Source organism: Notothenia rossii, assembly GCF_949606895.1.
Source record: "Notothenia rossii genome assembly, chromosome: 8".
NCBI classification, from domain to species: Eukaryota; Metazoa; Chordata; class Actinopteri; order Perciformes; family Nototheniidae; genus Notothenia; species Notothenia rossii.
In genome coordinates, this window is record NC_136906.1 from 14563383 (window position 1) to 14578666 (window position 15284).

The following is a 15284-nucleotide window of genomic DNA, read 5'->3' on the forward strand; positions in this document are numbered from 1 at the left end:
ACAAAAATAAACATAGTATGGAAACAGGTTTTAGAGAGCAAACAGTATCAAATAAAGCCATGAGGGGGTTCCAGAGAGTAGATAGTGTGCGCTCTGCTCTCGATGCTCGAAGCTAAAGGTCTCATGAATCATTTAGGGAGCTGTGTGCATCTATTAAATCCAACCCTGAGAAGACCTGCATGACCTGCGCTGTGTAAGGTCTCTGAAGCATTTCCAATAGGATTTACCCTCAATTCAACAATATGTTCTGCTTTAGAGGATCCTGAACAAAAGTCACTGTGAGTGTGTGAGCGACGACACAAGGATGGTTGAATTCCCAGTAAAGAAAAATCCCATATTTATTTCCTCAATAAATGCTAAACCACCTGTTAGTATATGTATGTTAACATAAGGAAGATACCTTGCTTTATTTCATGTTTTAAAAATAATGTACACAATAATAGGAGAAGAGAACTAACGAGAAAGCACAGCAATACACATTGATAGAGACCATGTGGAAAAACATGTACACATGATATCATGATTATTGACCTCTGTAGTTGTCAAATTGTATGTTAGGTTAAGGTATGATCTTTGACATGCTATACTTAGTCAGAACATTTACACATCTAGAATGAAGTGCAAGCGGGATGTATTGTTTTCAAGAATCTCAAGACTCCTAAAGACTTTATTTCTATATATTGAATTAAACATCTACATTTTTTTAGCTTGTGATTTAAAATTACAGACAGGTAACAACAACAACAATAACAACAATGACGACAACAGCTGAATGTGATGGCAGTATTCGTGTGAAGGTTTTATGAAATAATACAAACATATAACAAAGTAACCTTGTGATTGCAGACAGAGGAAAGGTTCCTCTCAAAAGCACTCAGAGCTGAATGTAATAATTTCTAGTTAAAGTTAAATCCCTGTGCATATAACAGCAAACTAGTTAACTACAACCTACGTATTTTAATTTGAATAGCTTAACATTGTAAGCACCATAAAAAAAGGTTTGTCTATACATGACACTTGAGGCCACCCTGAAAGGTCCCATGTCATGGCCATTTCTACTGATCATATTTCCATTGTTGAGGTATAGATTTATACTGTGCAATTTTCCAAACTCACATTGGTTTCTCATACAGCATCTCTGTAAAGTATGTGTATTCACCGTTATTCACTCCCCCCCCCCCCCCCATGAGCCCAGTGCGCTCTGATTGGTCGGGACGTTGAGGCTCGTTGCTGCGAGCTGCTGCGAGGCTTCTGTGTCGGCGATACAGCGAGAACAAGCAAAACTCATCCTGAGCACACACAAACACTCACAGCCGAAGTAAAGACAATAAGTGTGGCTTGATATTGAGTAAGAAAAAGGTTTATTATGCTTTTTAGTGGGCGTGTCAACAGGATGCCAGAGTGTGGTTCTCACGGGAGGAGGAAGCGTGTGTGCGGCGAATGCTTGTATTTAGCGGGATATTTAAGTTTCCTCAGCATGTATATCTATGTTAAAATGTAATGGGGAAGTAACTGAAAGTACTGATTGTGGATATTGCATCGACCGACCTGGAAGCACGTCTCCGTGGAGAGGACGCGCACAGATAGAGAGAGAGATTCCCTCCAACACAGGGTGAGATCGCTCCTTTGTGCCACGCTGATCTTCGTATTTTTCTTTTTGTGGATTATAGCCTGAAAAGGCCTACAGACATTTCTGTTTTTGCCGCCGACGGTCGCAGGAGCAACAGCCTTGTTTGTCAATCAACAATAGCCTGGAGTAGGCAGTAAAGAAACTTTTGGTGTATCGCAGAGCGACTGTTTATTTTATTTTTTTTGTGTTGTTTGGCTGGAAAACTGTCAATATAATGGTTCCATGTATGAAATCTGTCTCTGTTTATTTTGTTTAAGGAGCAGATTGTCCGTTTATCAGTTCTGTTTACCTTTTATAATATTATTTTATTCAAGAACCCCTTGTGCGTTTAATTAACACAACTATTTAAGATAGTTGATCGTTACAACCTTGTTTGTTTTAAACATCATAAATACACAAACAACAATGAATACTTGCAGGTTGTGTACCCGAATCTCCCGCTGGTCCAAACAAAGTAGGAACAGCATCGTTCTTCAGTGCCCTACACTGTACATATCCGGCATGAATCGCTGAAAGGTTTGGGAAGCTTTGTTTCGTGAAAGGCTGGCAGAGGGTGTGGCCTCTGGGTATCCCCACGTCAGAGTACCCGGGAAGTAAACAAGGGAAAATGAGAAATCTCCAACAAGGCGTTTTGGGGAGGTCTTTTCTGTGTAAGAGTTTTACTCCCTACAGGGTGTACTTTGATGGGTTTTGACTCAGCAGACCGTTTACATGCATAAAAACCTTCATAACACACAAGGGGAAGGGTAATCACCGGAAAAGCATGACATGGGACCTTTAAGTTAAATATAGGTCCAATGTAATATGCAACTCGATCAAATCTTAATGCTTTAAGGTAGCATTTTCAAATCAAAGGCAGCCCTTAAATGAAAAGATTATAATGTCATACTCATATATATGTTTTATTTCAAGTAAACATTTAAGCAGCATGCAGTTATTAAAGTCACACAATTTAATACAAATTTGCAATTGAAAATGTAATTGCCACAAACACGTACATTTATTAAAACCCCCCAAACATTTTTTTTTAAAGATTTATGTTATGAAAATCTTTTATATTTGTTCATTTTTTATGCAGATAACTTTTCTTAACATGTAAAGCATAACCCTACTGTTTAGCAAACGCTGTGGACAATAGTGGATTGGAGGTTAAGACACCAGAGGTCCTGAACATTGACCTGAAATAAACGACTGATCCACACTGGAGTATCTGGCAAGTGTTCCTCTATTGACAATCAATGGTATAGATTGGTTTTAAAAAGTCCTTTGAGAAAAGAAGAGGCTGAAGTGAGAAGAAGCCATTACAACGACCCACTGCTGCACTTAAAACACAGCCTTTCAGTTCAATAGCTCACCATTTTATATCTGTGTGGTACAATCCAAACCAGTCTTTCTTTTGTTAAACTTGCCTGGTCTTTTGTATTGAATCATTTAAGTCTTGAGGTTTAATCGTGTCTGGTCTGCTTGTTGACATACTTTGTTCTTATTGTTCAGTGTTTAATAGACTTTGGAAAATAATTGTACTTTCATTCGAAGGACAGATAATCGTACTGATTGACCATAAACAATTTAACATTACAGTTCTGATTGTCTATCACTATGGCATTGCTTGTTTGGCATAAAATCACTAAACCAAAGCCCAAAAACAATTAATAAGCACACACGGACTTTGTATAAAAGATAAGTTTGGTTTTGGTTCTGCTCGGCAGATGACTCTTAAGTCTCAGATGTTACTTAACCATTCCTCTGGTCTTGAACACCTCAAAAAGGAAGAGGTTTCCAAACAAGTCATATTCTCACTGCTTTAGCCCGTAAAGATAAGGTGAAATTCATAGTTTTTGTTGCGGCTGGTTAACTATCACAAGTCTCTCCAAGTTGATTATAATATTTTACTAACATAAACTAAGCTCAATTGGCAAGGGAGGTGGGAATAACTAGGACAACATCAGTTAAAGGGCTCAAGGTGTAGGTGTATTTTTCGTCTTTTTACCCAGGCTTTCAGACATTGTATCACCTCTGGCTAATCTAATGTGTCCGGCTCGGCGTCCATGCAGGTCTCCCAGGGGTTACGGGGCATGTTGGGCATGGAGATGAGGAGCAGGGCACCCCCGCTGAGGATGAGCAGCGTGAAGGAGGCGCAGGCACAAGTGAAGGACCAGGAGTAGTAGTATTCAATCCAGATGGTCTCATCACTGTCAATCATGCGCTTGACAGACTGGCGCATAACCTCAACTGATATGATAATACAAAGACCTGCGGGGACAAAACAGAGAGTCATGGTCCTTTTAGGAGAGGCTTCACTTGCATGGCAGTTGTGTTCAACCTTTAAATGTCAAGATTGTCCGTTGTGTTTGTAAGAATAAAAGCGATTCAAAAAGGGGGTTGACACCCATCAAAGTATATGATGATAAATATATTGAAATGCCACCCTAAGGCTACATCAAGAAAGAGCGCTTCATGAGTGAGTTTGGTTGGTGGTATGAGAGGGTAAGGCTTCTCACGTGTACATGTATCATTAGTATTCGAGCTGACTGCCTGAACTACCTCACAGGCTTTTTTCCAATTAGTAATATTCTTGACAAATGAAAAGGTCTAATGACACTTTTACATCTCACTTGAAGCTGTAACACAAAAGACAAGAGTAGCAGACGGAGCCTGATCTGTGATTCACATTATCTGCAGCGTCTCACCTGCGAAGGCGAAGAACATCCCAGCAGGCCGGAGCAGGTAGTCCCGTCCCTTCCCGAAAGAGAAGATGACACAGATGGTGCCCAGGATCATAAAGATCAGACTGAAGATGGCAATGGCTGCTGCTGATATATTGTACTCTGAGGTTAGGACAAAGCAAGATGAAAAAAGATAAAAATAAACAGTAAATAGGGAGTGAAGATACAGAAAGAAAAGCAAGTGAAAGTGAGGGATGTAGAAAAGAGAGAAGCTGTAGTTATTAAAAATTAGAAGAGAGTGGGAAGGAGCAGAAGGGGAGGTTGCAATCTCGTTTACATAATCATTTTCAATGTTGCACTCAGGCGAGTTATGACACGGATAATTAGCCTCTAAATTAGCCTCCCTTTAAAACAACAGTCATTTATATAAAACTGGCAATAATGCCATTTGCAGATAAGAATCTCCAGGCTTATCACAATGTGGTTACAACGTCTCTCTCTTCCCCTCCTGTCTGTTGGTAGATATGTATGATTTAGTCTTTCTTTCAATCTAACACTCCAACTGTGATAGAAATGAACCTTAGAGCATCCAACGGGAGCATCAAGTGTAAAATAACCCTATGCACTCATTCTCTCCAGTGCAGCTCGCCTGTCTCTTTGAGGGCTGTTGGTCCGTTTGGTGATGCATGAGTATCTCTTTTGCATTTCACGTGTGCATGTTTTTCCCTAAGCTTGATAGCTTTTGCACGGTATGTTCAGTTCAATAAACACATTTTCAAGCCCCAATTTGATTGCTTGTATTGTATTATTTGTGGTATACTTCCTGCTGGTAATAACAGGCTCTGCAGTCTCTGTAGAGTGTTTGAGTGTTGTATGTCTTTAAAAAAAAATTGACCTTGAGTCTCTTCAATAAAGCTGATGATGATGATGTAGAGGCTTTTTAAAAAACTACTGAAGACCTATCTTTTTACATTGGCTTTTATTTCAATTTGAAATGTGTGTGATGTGTTCTGTTAATATGTTTGTTCCATTCAGGACTCCACGTGGTGTGTTTTGTTTTTATGTTGACCTTACATTTCTGCCTCATGTAGTTATTGTAATCATGTTTCTGTGGTCTTAATTTTAACTATTGTTCCTTCTTGTGAAGCACTTTGTGAATTCTATTTCTGTGAAAGGGGCTATAATAAATAAACGTATTTATATATACCTTAAATGGTGTTTTCAATTTGGCACAACTACATACAAAATAAATGCACATGAATAGATGCTTGAATTTAGCGGCATTCAAATTGAAATTATTCATTTCCAGCCAGAAGCTGATCAGTGTTGAGATTCAGACAAGACTGTAGTACACACTGTATTAATTTATGTATCTAAACTTGACAAGGATCTGTAATTGCCTGTCTTTATGAGTACCTAGATGTGTATCCCCCACGCTTTGCTGTGTGTTCTTCAAAAGCTGAAAAGGGTTTAGCTGTTTCCTGGAAATACATTGACTTTGAGAATAACAATCTTTCTTAAGCCGGAAAGATGAGAAGATCAGAATAAGAGGATATTGGAACATATTTCTATCTTATCTTATCTTATATGAAGGTCAGTGTGCATTTTACTGAGTTGGTGTTCAAGTGTATTGTAGTTGTATAGAAAAGAAAAACCTAGGTTCCTTGAACATTTCCTACAAACGTTTGTGGGAAAAAAAGATCTGTTGTAAGTTTCAGTATGAGTGACAGTGAGGAGGCACCCACCTTTCTGTGTCTTCACTTCAAAAACTTCAGCTTCCTCCCCCGAGGTAAAGTGTTTGAAGTAGGAACAGTTTTGTGCTGAGTAAGAGGAAAGAGAAGAGGGAGTTGAAAAAAGGGTTGTATCTGTGTGTCTGAAATACCAATCAATCCTAAACCTCTCAATGGACCCCAGGTCAGCCAATGCACATACATTGATTAAACAGACAGCCATGAAAAATGTTAATGTTGTGTGACCATTATATTCTTTTACAAAAGTTAATTTATTTACCCATTCATAACCTCACTATTTTGAAAGTTCCGAAATTATTTAGAATTATTTTTGTTTGCAAATCTAGCACATTGGCTCTTAGCTGTTCACCTAGGTGGATTCATACAGCAGCTAAAACCTGAACATCAGAAATAACTAGAGAATGCATTTCCTGAAGAAATTGCTAGTAATGCTTTATGCTGAAAAGCATGTAAGAAGAAAGTGAAGAATTTAGATTGAAATGATACATGAACACTGGGGGCTTGAATGTGTAATAAGAGAAGAAAATAAAGTAAAATGGCTAGGAAAAGTAGCAGAATATTTGAACAGCAAACTATTGAACTAACTTGATGGCGAATTATCTGTTGCCATGGCAACGGTATTTGATGACACCTCATAATACGCTTAGATATGTTGATGGCTGCATCGTTACCAAACCTGTCCATTTTTGGGCTGTTTGAAGCATTTTCACTGAAGTTATGAGATAACCGTGTTTCATGGCGAGCATTGTGTTGCCATGGCAACGGCATTCGAAGAAATCTCAAAACCGTCCCGTAGATGTCTTCACGGCTGGACTGTTAGCACACGTGAAGTTTTTGCACTTTTTGACAATTTTCATAGGAGTTATAGCAATATGGTGTTTTATTACAAGGGATGCGTTGCCATGGCAACAGCTTTTGAGGAAAACTCACTAATGGCACATAGACATGTTGAGGGCTGGACCATTAACTATCATCTGAAGTCTGGTGGTGTTTTGACCATTTTCATATCAGTTACGACAACATCGTGTCATTTGGGGGGATTTCCATGGGTTTCCATGGAAACAGCCTATGTTGAGATATCAGATTTGGCGTAGAGCTGTTGAGGCATGGACCGGTGATATACAAGCGAAGTTTGGGGGTGATCGGACCTTGTCCATTGGAGTTACAGCGACATTGTTTTTCATGGCGAGGGATACGTTTCTATGGAAACGGCATATGATGAAACGGATGAAACCCCATAATTGACGTAGAGCTATTGAGGGCAGGGCCATTCACCATTTTCTGAAGTCTGCTGCTGTTTTATGGCGAGGGATTGAAATTTCAAAGCGTGAAGCATGTCAAGGAACTTGAGCATCTGAAGGACATTTTTGGTGTACTTTCGGGTTCATAATGTGGCCTTTTTGGCAGATTAACTAAAGGTGTGCGGCTGCTCTGGTGGGGAAAGATGAGGCTGAATTTACAATGGGGTTTAATGGAGACATGTTGAAAGTTTTTGTCACTTCATGCCCTCAGGAGGCATTTTTGTTTAATTATTTTGCTTAATTTATTTTTATTTTTCAAGCTGCAAGATGTTTTCCTACGTTTGTCATGCAAAATTATGTTTCAGGAATGTAGGGTTTGGGAATTATGGCAGGTTTAAAAGAAAATATGAGGGCAAAATGTAATCTGTCCTCCACTCTGTGACATCACACACTCTAAAATCTGAAGAAGGCCTCTTTATCAAGGTCTGAACAATGTTTAATATCTCTAAAAGTAAGAATCAGATTTCAAAGTTGTGTTACACTAATAATGTCAGAAAGATGTGTAACATTTTAAAGTTGGAATGAGGTTTCTGAGTGAAAGTATGAAGGAGCAGTTAGCAGTTGAAGAAGGAGCAGTTAGCAGTTGAAGTTGCATGAAGATTGTTGAAGTCTGAACAGTTCCTTCATTGTCTTCCATGTTCTTAATTCTCAGATAACATGCCACACCCATTTCTACACATCTTGACCATAATATTTTCTATAGCTTCATACAGAAAAACGAATCCTGATTGGAGCCACATCCATCTTTCTTGTTTGTTCTCTCTAAGGATGGCTCTTTTCCTCCACTCAGCGTCCTTTCTTACTAAGGTTAAACCCATAAAGCAGATAGGTGCTCTCTCTGTCCTCTCAGAGACGGACAAGGTTTCTGTGTCTGAACACGTGTGTGTGTGTGTGTGTGTGTGTGTGTGTGTGTGTGTGTGTGTGTGTGTGTGTGTGTGTGTGTGTGTGTGTGTGTGTGTGTGTGTGTGTGTGTGTGTGTGTGTGTGTGTGTGTGTGTGTGTGTGTGTGTATGAGTGACGAGCTATTTGTTATCCAGGATGAGAAAGAATCACTAAAGAGGTAACCTAGCAACAGGCTGCTGCACTTCTTGCCCAGTCCTATCTGTTTACACATGTAAATTGTGTGTGTGTGTGTGCGTGTGTCCGTATGTTTGTGTTAGCATGGTGGCTAATCACCTTTATGTTAGCCCTGTATCTGTCTTGTTTCTGTTTGTCATTGATCTTTAATATATTGTTTCTACAGGTTATTGCTTTTGAATTATTGTAAGAGTTTTCAATTGTTGTGAGGAAAATATATTATTTTTCCTTTTTCAGTTCTTGTGTTACAGTGTCTCTTAGCATTGGAGATGTTCACCTACTATGGGGCCGTTTCTGTTTTGCATGTTTTAAATCGGAAACAAGGTTTTGCCCGTAGAGTTTCTCGCTTGTTTCATCTTTATTGAAAATTAATTGAATGCGGATTTACATTTTTCAGTCAAATGTTGACAAGTTATTTCTTAATCAAATAGTACATCCTTCAAGGTCATGATTTGTATGTCTACTTAAAATCCTCTTGCTTGTTTTTCCTGATGCAAAGAAATTCAATTTTGCTGACATGCACCAAATGGTCTCTAACCTACTGTAAGGTCAATTTGCCTGGTGGAGCTGTTTGTTATACGTCAGATGACAAATATGCAAACATTAATTAAATGAACAGCTCAAAACTTCTTCAAGGCCAGTAAGAGAACATATTTTTTCTTGAGTACTTAACCTTGGTGCTAAAAAGGAAGATCAGTTCTACAAGTGTGATTCATTCAAATAATTATATCACTTTCTACTGCTTCAGTATGCGAAAACCTCCAGGTTCTGTCCTTCACGCATTATACTTGCAAAGTTTACTGTTATCGCACATATTTTGTAAGGTTAAAAACAAAGCTGTCTTGTAACTTTAGCTGGTGAACATTCACTGAGGAGGAGGACAACATCTGGGTGCGTATCATTGACCTTGCAGTCAGGCTAATGAGGAGATTTAGTTCCAGTAAGGGACAGCGATTAGAACGAACTACCGCCTGTCATTTTAGCTTTGCCTCTTTCGACTAAACTCTGCTGCCACCTTCCTCTGTTTGATATGCAGATTCTCCTTTAGCCTTACCTTCCTCTCCATGCCTCCATCTCCACCTCATTAAACCTGTCTCTCTCCTACAACTCAACTGGTCTTTGCTTATTCTTCCAGTTTAGTATTTATGTGATTTTCCTTTTCCTTTGGTACTCATATTTTCACCAAAATTAGAACTCATATTGCTCTTAAAAAATAACTCCTATATCTCTTGCAGGAGTGTTACAGAAGATTTTTAGGCATGAAGAGGGCCTGTTCTTTTTGTAGCCACCCAGAATGACCCACTAATTCTGGGTCAATGTGAATAAGATGGGTGGTGGGTGTTATTTGAATGGCTATTCCTCTGGAGGTCTGATAACTGGGACACAGCACAAGAGCCCGTGTGTGTGTGTGTGTGTGTGTGTGTGTGTGTGTGTGTGTGTATGTGTGTGTGTGTGTGTGTGTGTGTGTGTGTGTGTGTGTGTGTGTGTGTGTGTGTGTGTGTGTGTGTGTGTGTGTGTGTGTGTGTGTGTGTGTGTGTGTGTGTGTGTGTGTGTGTGTGTGTGTGTGTGTGTGTGTGTGCGTGTGTGTGTGTGTGTGTGTGTGTATGTGTGAATGCGGCCTGACTCTTATTATGACATTCAAAACATTAAAGTTATCATTTTCAACCAAAACTACGTCTGAGTATCTCATACTGGAAGGGTTTCTCCCTTTTACATTTGCATACTGTGGGGTGATTCATTCAGATTTTGAACCTTACTCTCATTTTCTGAATGCCAAAGCAACGCAACACCTCCACATTTTTGGCTCTCAATCCAAAGCGAGAGAGGAAAATGACTGGATTACTGTTTGGAAACTAAAAGTGGTGGTTCAAGGTGGCATTGGTGATTCAAGGGAATGAATTGGGGCACCAGTGTTGTGTCACTGAAAAAACTGAAACGTTTTTCGGAGCATTCTGGATGCTTTCTAATGTAGGAAAGAAACACTTTCCTACTTTTAAGCTCTTAAACATCTCCTAACTCCTTTCCTTTTCCTTGCACACATATGTTTTGAAAAAGCACCATTAACGCTCTTTATTTCCCTTTCGAGATGCGTGATGTAAAAATAAAGGGTTTGTTTGACTTTTACAGCACTTAAGCCGTCGTGCGTCATTTGTGGGAAGCTCATCTCAAAAGTCATTTTGGTTCACTGATTGCTGCCGTTGTCAAGCAACCTTTTCACAGAAGCAGTTCAACTGTGCCTATGAAAAGTGTTTGTGTTTGTGTCTCTTGAAGACTGACTCCCCCTCTTTTTGGGAAAATGCAAATGTGTGTTGTTGGGCTCAATCACTGGTGCCTGCTTGGGTATACGTTTCATCAAGGTCGTAATGTATTATGGTGCATTCTTGATTCATTTAGTTTTTTTTTTACAATGTGGTGATGTACTAAACACTTGACCATGAACGCAAATTAAATTGAGAAGCAGATAAGTAACACTGGTATGGTGTTGTCAGCCACTCCATTATATATACTGTATATATATCCTTTATTTAACTAGGTAAAAGACTCATTGAGATTAAAATCTCTTTTCCAAGAGGGACCTGGCCATTAGACTCTATCTCAGCGGCCAGTAACATACGACCATCAAAAACTATTTCTGTTCTCTTTACTTTGTATTTTATGTTGATTTCTGAGATTTTGAAAGAACCGAAAAAAGTAGAAACCAGTCCATGTTGTAGATCTCGTCATGATGTATTCATGGTGTTGCTTTAAGGCTGGCTGGCTTGTTTACTGCAAACACTTCACCCTTAAAAGAAAAACCGTGAATTTATCTCATGTGAAACATTATTATTCATGTGAAATTGCACTCAAAGTGTGTAATCCAGCCAAGCCTTAAATGCTCAGCCATGCTGCCATTCCTGATATCACTCTTATCAAAAAGGAAACAGACCGGCTTAAGCTAGAAAGTGGCTGTAATTCTCTCTGCTGTCAACCAGATTGACCAGCGAGGACCCAGAAGATAGAAGCACCTGTTGAGAGGAAACCTGTAGATGCCTTTTCTCATCCAATGGAGAAGCGCAATAAGCTTTGCCTGGTGAGGACCATCAATGAAACTCACTTTCTTAACCTGTTAATGGACCAATCAGCATCTGACCCAATGCCCTCTTTACTCAGGGACACACCCCCGCACATCTCTGATGTCACCTGGACCACAAATCAGTACGGATCATCTTATATAACCACCAAAATTATTTGTGCCCAGTGTGGGAGCCACAGGCTGCCTAGTCACACACCAAATCTCCCACATAACCCAGGTTTAGAAATATCAATGTGGTTATGGGAATGTAACCAAATACGTCTATGTAAAAACATTGGTTATTTTCAATCTCTGACAGGAGTTTGTCTGTCTTTTTTGTGTCATCCCAGAGTATAGCAGAAGCCGATTCTGGACACATTATGACACTGTTTGTGTCTGTCAGGATGTGGGGGTTATAACGTATACTGTTGTTCATCTTATGTGAGGTTAGAGTCTGTCAGATCAAATGTGCCTCTCATTCATTGCTAAAACGGTGTCCTGGAGGCTCCAAATGTGTCACATCATTATGTCAGGGAGCTAACACAACTTTTGTCTACCTACCTTGTCTTTCCGTCCTCTGTGTACAGTGCCACCCCCCCTTCTATGAATACTATTCGATTCACCCACACAGACATCTGTTTTCTTTCACAATCCCTTTCATCCCTCTTGAGCGTTCCAGGTGTACTCTAACTCATGACCTGGAGTGTGAAGCTACACTTCATTAAGGCCTGTAGTGATCCTGAGGAGCTAGAGCTGGAGGCTAAGTCAATGATAGAGTCAGACTGAAATCTCTCTGTTAGGCTGCAAGGCATGCGCACACAGCCGGAGGCAAACGAGACGCTGTTTGTCCCAGTGCTCGCTCTGTTCAAAAAGGGCTCGTCATTTAAGCTACAAGGTTTTCCTGGCGAAGCATACATTTGAACACCGAATGCCTCTGTCTTTTTGAACTAAAACACATACTCTATGCAACATATGAAAGGAAATCATTTCTAAAATTGACTTGCACCAAGCAGCATATCTTTTTTTTTTTCATAGCTTGTAATTAAGCAAGTTATTTCAAATTGTTTTTTCAAAGGTTTTTTACTGGCATCAGAAAATCCTGCTTTAATTAGTTGCATTCCTCTAAAGCATCTCTCATATTAACTTCAGATCTGCTGTGACACTGCAAGCCAGAGTTAAGAGTTATATAGCATCCCTTGATTTTAGTCTATAAAGAGTATGCTGAAAAATTACATAACACTTCCTGGGTCAAAAATGGCTTTGATGTCTAATTTTCCATTGAGAGTCCATCAGACCAGACAGAACCGATTGATGTCTTTGTCATGTTAGCTGTGAAGTACAGCAGCGATGCTCTTCCATTACACACTTGACTTTAATTGCTCGACTGTGCTAAATTGGTAGTCTGTTCAGAGACTTCCTCTATGGAAGATAATAATGGTTTCTGTGAGAAGCTGGCCATAGAACCATTAAACATATGTCTGTTTGGAATGAAACATAGAGTGGAAGAAAAGGTTGACTCAAGGTGCTCGGAAAGAAACTTGACTTTTGACCCGCTCTTTCACTCCTTTATTTCTATTGAGCATATATATTAGACATGCATTTGATGTCCCGAATATAACATAATTTAAAAAAATGATTTTATGGTATCAATGCTGTGATCACCAGGTCTACATAGTTGAAATTCACATACAGTACTGAAAGAAATCTCAAATCTTTAACTCAAATACAAGTTAGTATATGACAGCTAGCAGACAGAAATAAATATTTTTCTGTTATCTAATATTTGTTGTCCCCCTGACATGAAGCTTAACAGTAAGCACAAAAATCCTCAAACAGTCAGATTAAGTAAGAACGAATAGCTTAGTACCTCCAGGTAGGCTGATGGGACCGCAGCCTTTGCCCTGAGGGTCTTCCTCCACGATGAAGATGATCTTCTTGCAGAGCCTCCAGAGGCCAAAGTGGGCCGCCTCGCAGGTGGCGTTGAGCTTCTCCACCCGGGGGCTGAGCACGGCCCAGTGGTCGGTCACCACCGCCGCCAGCATCGTCGCCATGCCCACCACAATCACCACAGAAGTGATCTTAACCTTGGTCGCCTGCTCCTCAAACATGTTGCTGTTCTAAATGTGTGCAAAGTCTGTGCACATGCACACGTTTTCACGTGTGTGCGACCCGGGTAGGTGAGAGTCAAGGTTGTCTTGTTTGTCTAGACGACGGGTGTTGACTCCAGAGGTTTCCTCGTCTTGTCTACAGCTTCACTTCACTCTTGAAGTCCTCTCCTGTCCACCGCTCTTTCTTTCTCTTTCTCTGCTTTGTGCCTGATGTTTGGTAAAAAGGGGCCAGTTAACAGTGCCCTAGTTTCTTCCTCTCTCTGCTTTCTCTCCCTCCCAAGTTGCATTTGCTGTGTTGAGGCCATTAAGCTACAAAATGAAGATGTACAGGGAAGAGCTCAGACCTATCACACCTATTTCTCGAGCAGTTCTGTCCACAAGGGTCAGGTCAAGATCAGACACTTTAAAGTTCAGGCACAGTATATTGATTGAGAAGGTTCCAGTCGTCTAACTCCAACATCTAATTAAAACTTCCAACAAGTATTGACAGCGCAATCATTTATTTATGAACCTCTAATGTATCTAAAACATTTTCTGTCTCGTTTATACAGTCCCATTCAGCTGAATTGTCTCTTGCACTGTGTGCCAGGGGAGTTCACAAGGGGTGGGGTGAAGGGGACTGGACTACTATATTAGAAGTCGTCTGGATGAGCTGATCTACTTACTCAGCCAATCAGCACTTAAGGGCCGAGACAAGGGTCCCACCTGATGCAGCTGATCCAGATTCAGAAAGACAGAGAAATAGCTTTGTGCAAAGGACCTTTAAAACAAGATGTTAACTTCACAAAGATGTAAATTCCTCTGCAGCACAGTAGAGAGAGTAACTTTATATATTTGAGTTTATTAAAAATGGCCTTCTTAATGTCGCTGAATATACATCAACTTGCATTTGGATCCTACAAGTGGCTATGACACGCTGTATGTCGCACACAAATGTTTGATTCTGTTTTTTTTTTTATTCCCTAAATCCATATTCATCTCAAAGGCACAAGCAACCTTTTCCCTATGAAATGCTTGAGTAAATGGGTAGGCTTTTTATAAACCATGTGCCCCATTTTAGGGAGGACTCTGGCCCATTTTCAACTTTCAACACTCACTCTGATCTGGGTTTTTTAACACTAGACATTTTAAGCTATGGCAAGATGTAAAGGGAGAGCATTTTCTGTGTTGTTTTCTGTCTTATCAGTGTGTGTGAATAAAAGAGATTTGCAAATAATTAACACTGACTGCCTGATATCTTACCCTTTTTACAAAATGAATGTATTATGAGAGAGCAAAAGTGCTTCCTGTCAAGACCATCAGTAGCTAACTGAAACAGGAAATTGATCATCAAAGACAAATCACCCCAATCACCAGCTTTTAAAAAAGAAACCCCACAGTGCGGGTTGAGAAGAGATGAGAGACAGTTGTGTTCATTATCACGTTCCACCTGAAAACACTTGAAGCGAAGCTGCCTTTCTCCCAGAGGAGGAGGATGTGAGAGCAACCGCTTGTCTCTAAGCATGTTATAATAGTGTCTTTGTGACCCCTGACCTTCTTCATTTGCTCACGGTCTCCTGGTAACTGCAGGAACACCAAACAGCTGCAGAGCCTCCATGCACTAGTCCGAAGTGTGGGCGATTGGTGACACGATATTGACGACTGAAGTGTCTCACACAAGAGGGATCACCTCATGTCAACCAAGATGTAACGAGAAACAC

General features: G+C 40.0%; 1 protein-coding gene across 1 annotated transcript; it reads right to left on the reverse strand.

Annotated features, from left to right (window-relative positions):
* Nucleotides 1–3386: 3386 nt before the first annotated feature.
* cacng1b (calcium channel, voltage-dependent, gamma subunit 1b) lies at nucleotides 3387–13930 on the reverse strand. The gene is made up of 4 exons (XM_079645772.1): nucleotides 13344–13930; nucleotides 6042–6116; nucleotides 4321–4458; nucleotides 3387–3883 (listed from the first exon to the last, which is right to left on the reverse strand). Exons 1-4 carry the CDS (start codon nucleotides 13582–13584, stop codon nucleotides 3651–3653), a joined length of 687 nt encoding a protein of 228 aa, XP_079501898.1. The 5' UTR covers nucleotides 13585–13930; the 3' UTR covers nucleotides 3387–3650.
* Between the last annotated feature and the right edge of the window lie 1354 nt (nucleotides 13931–15284).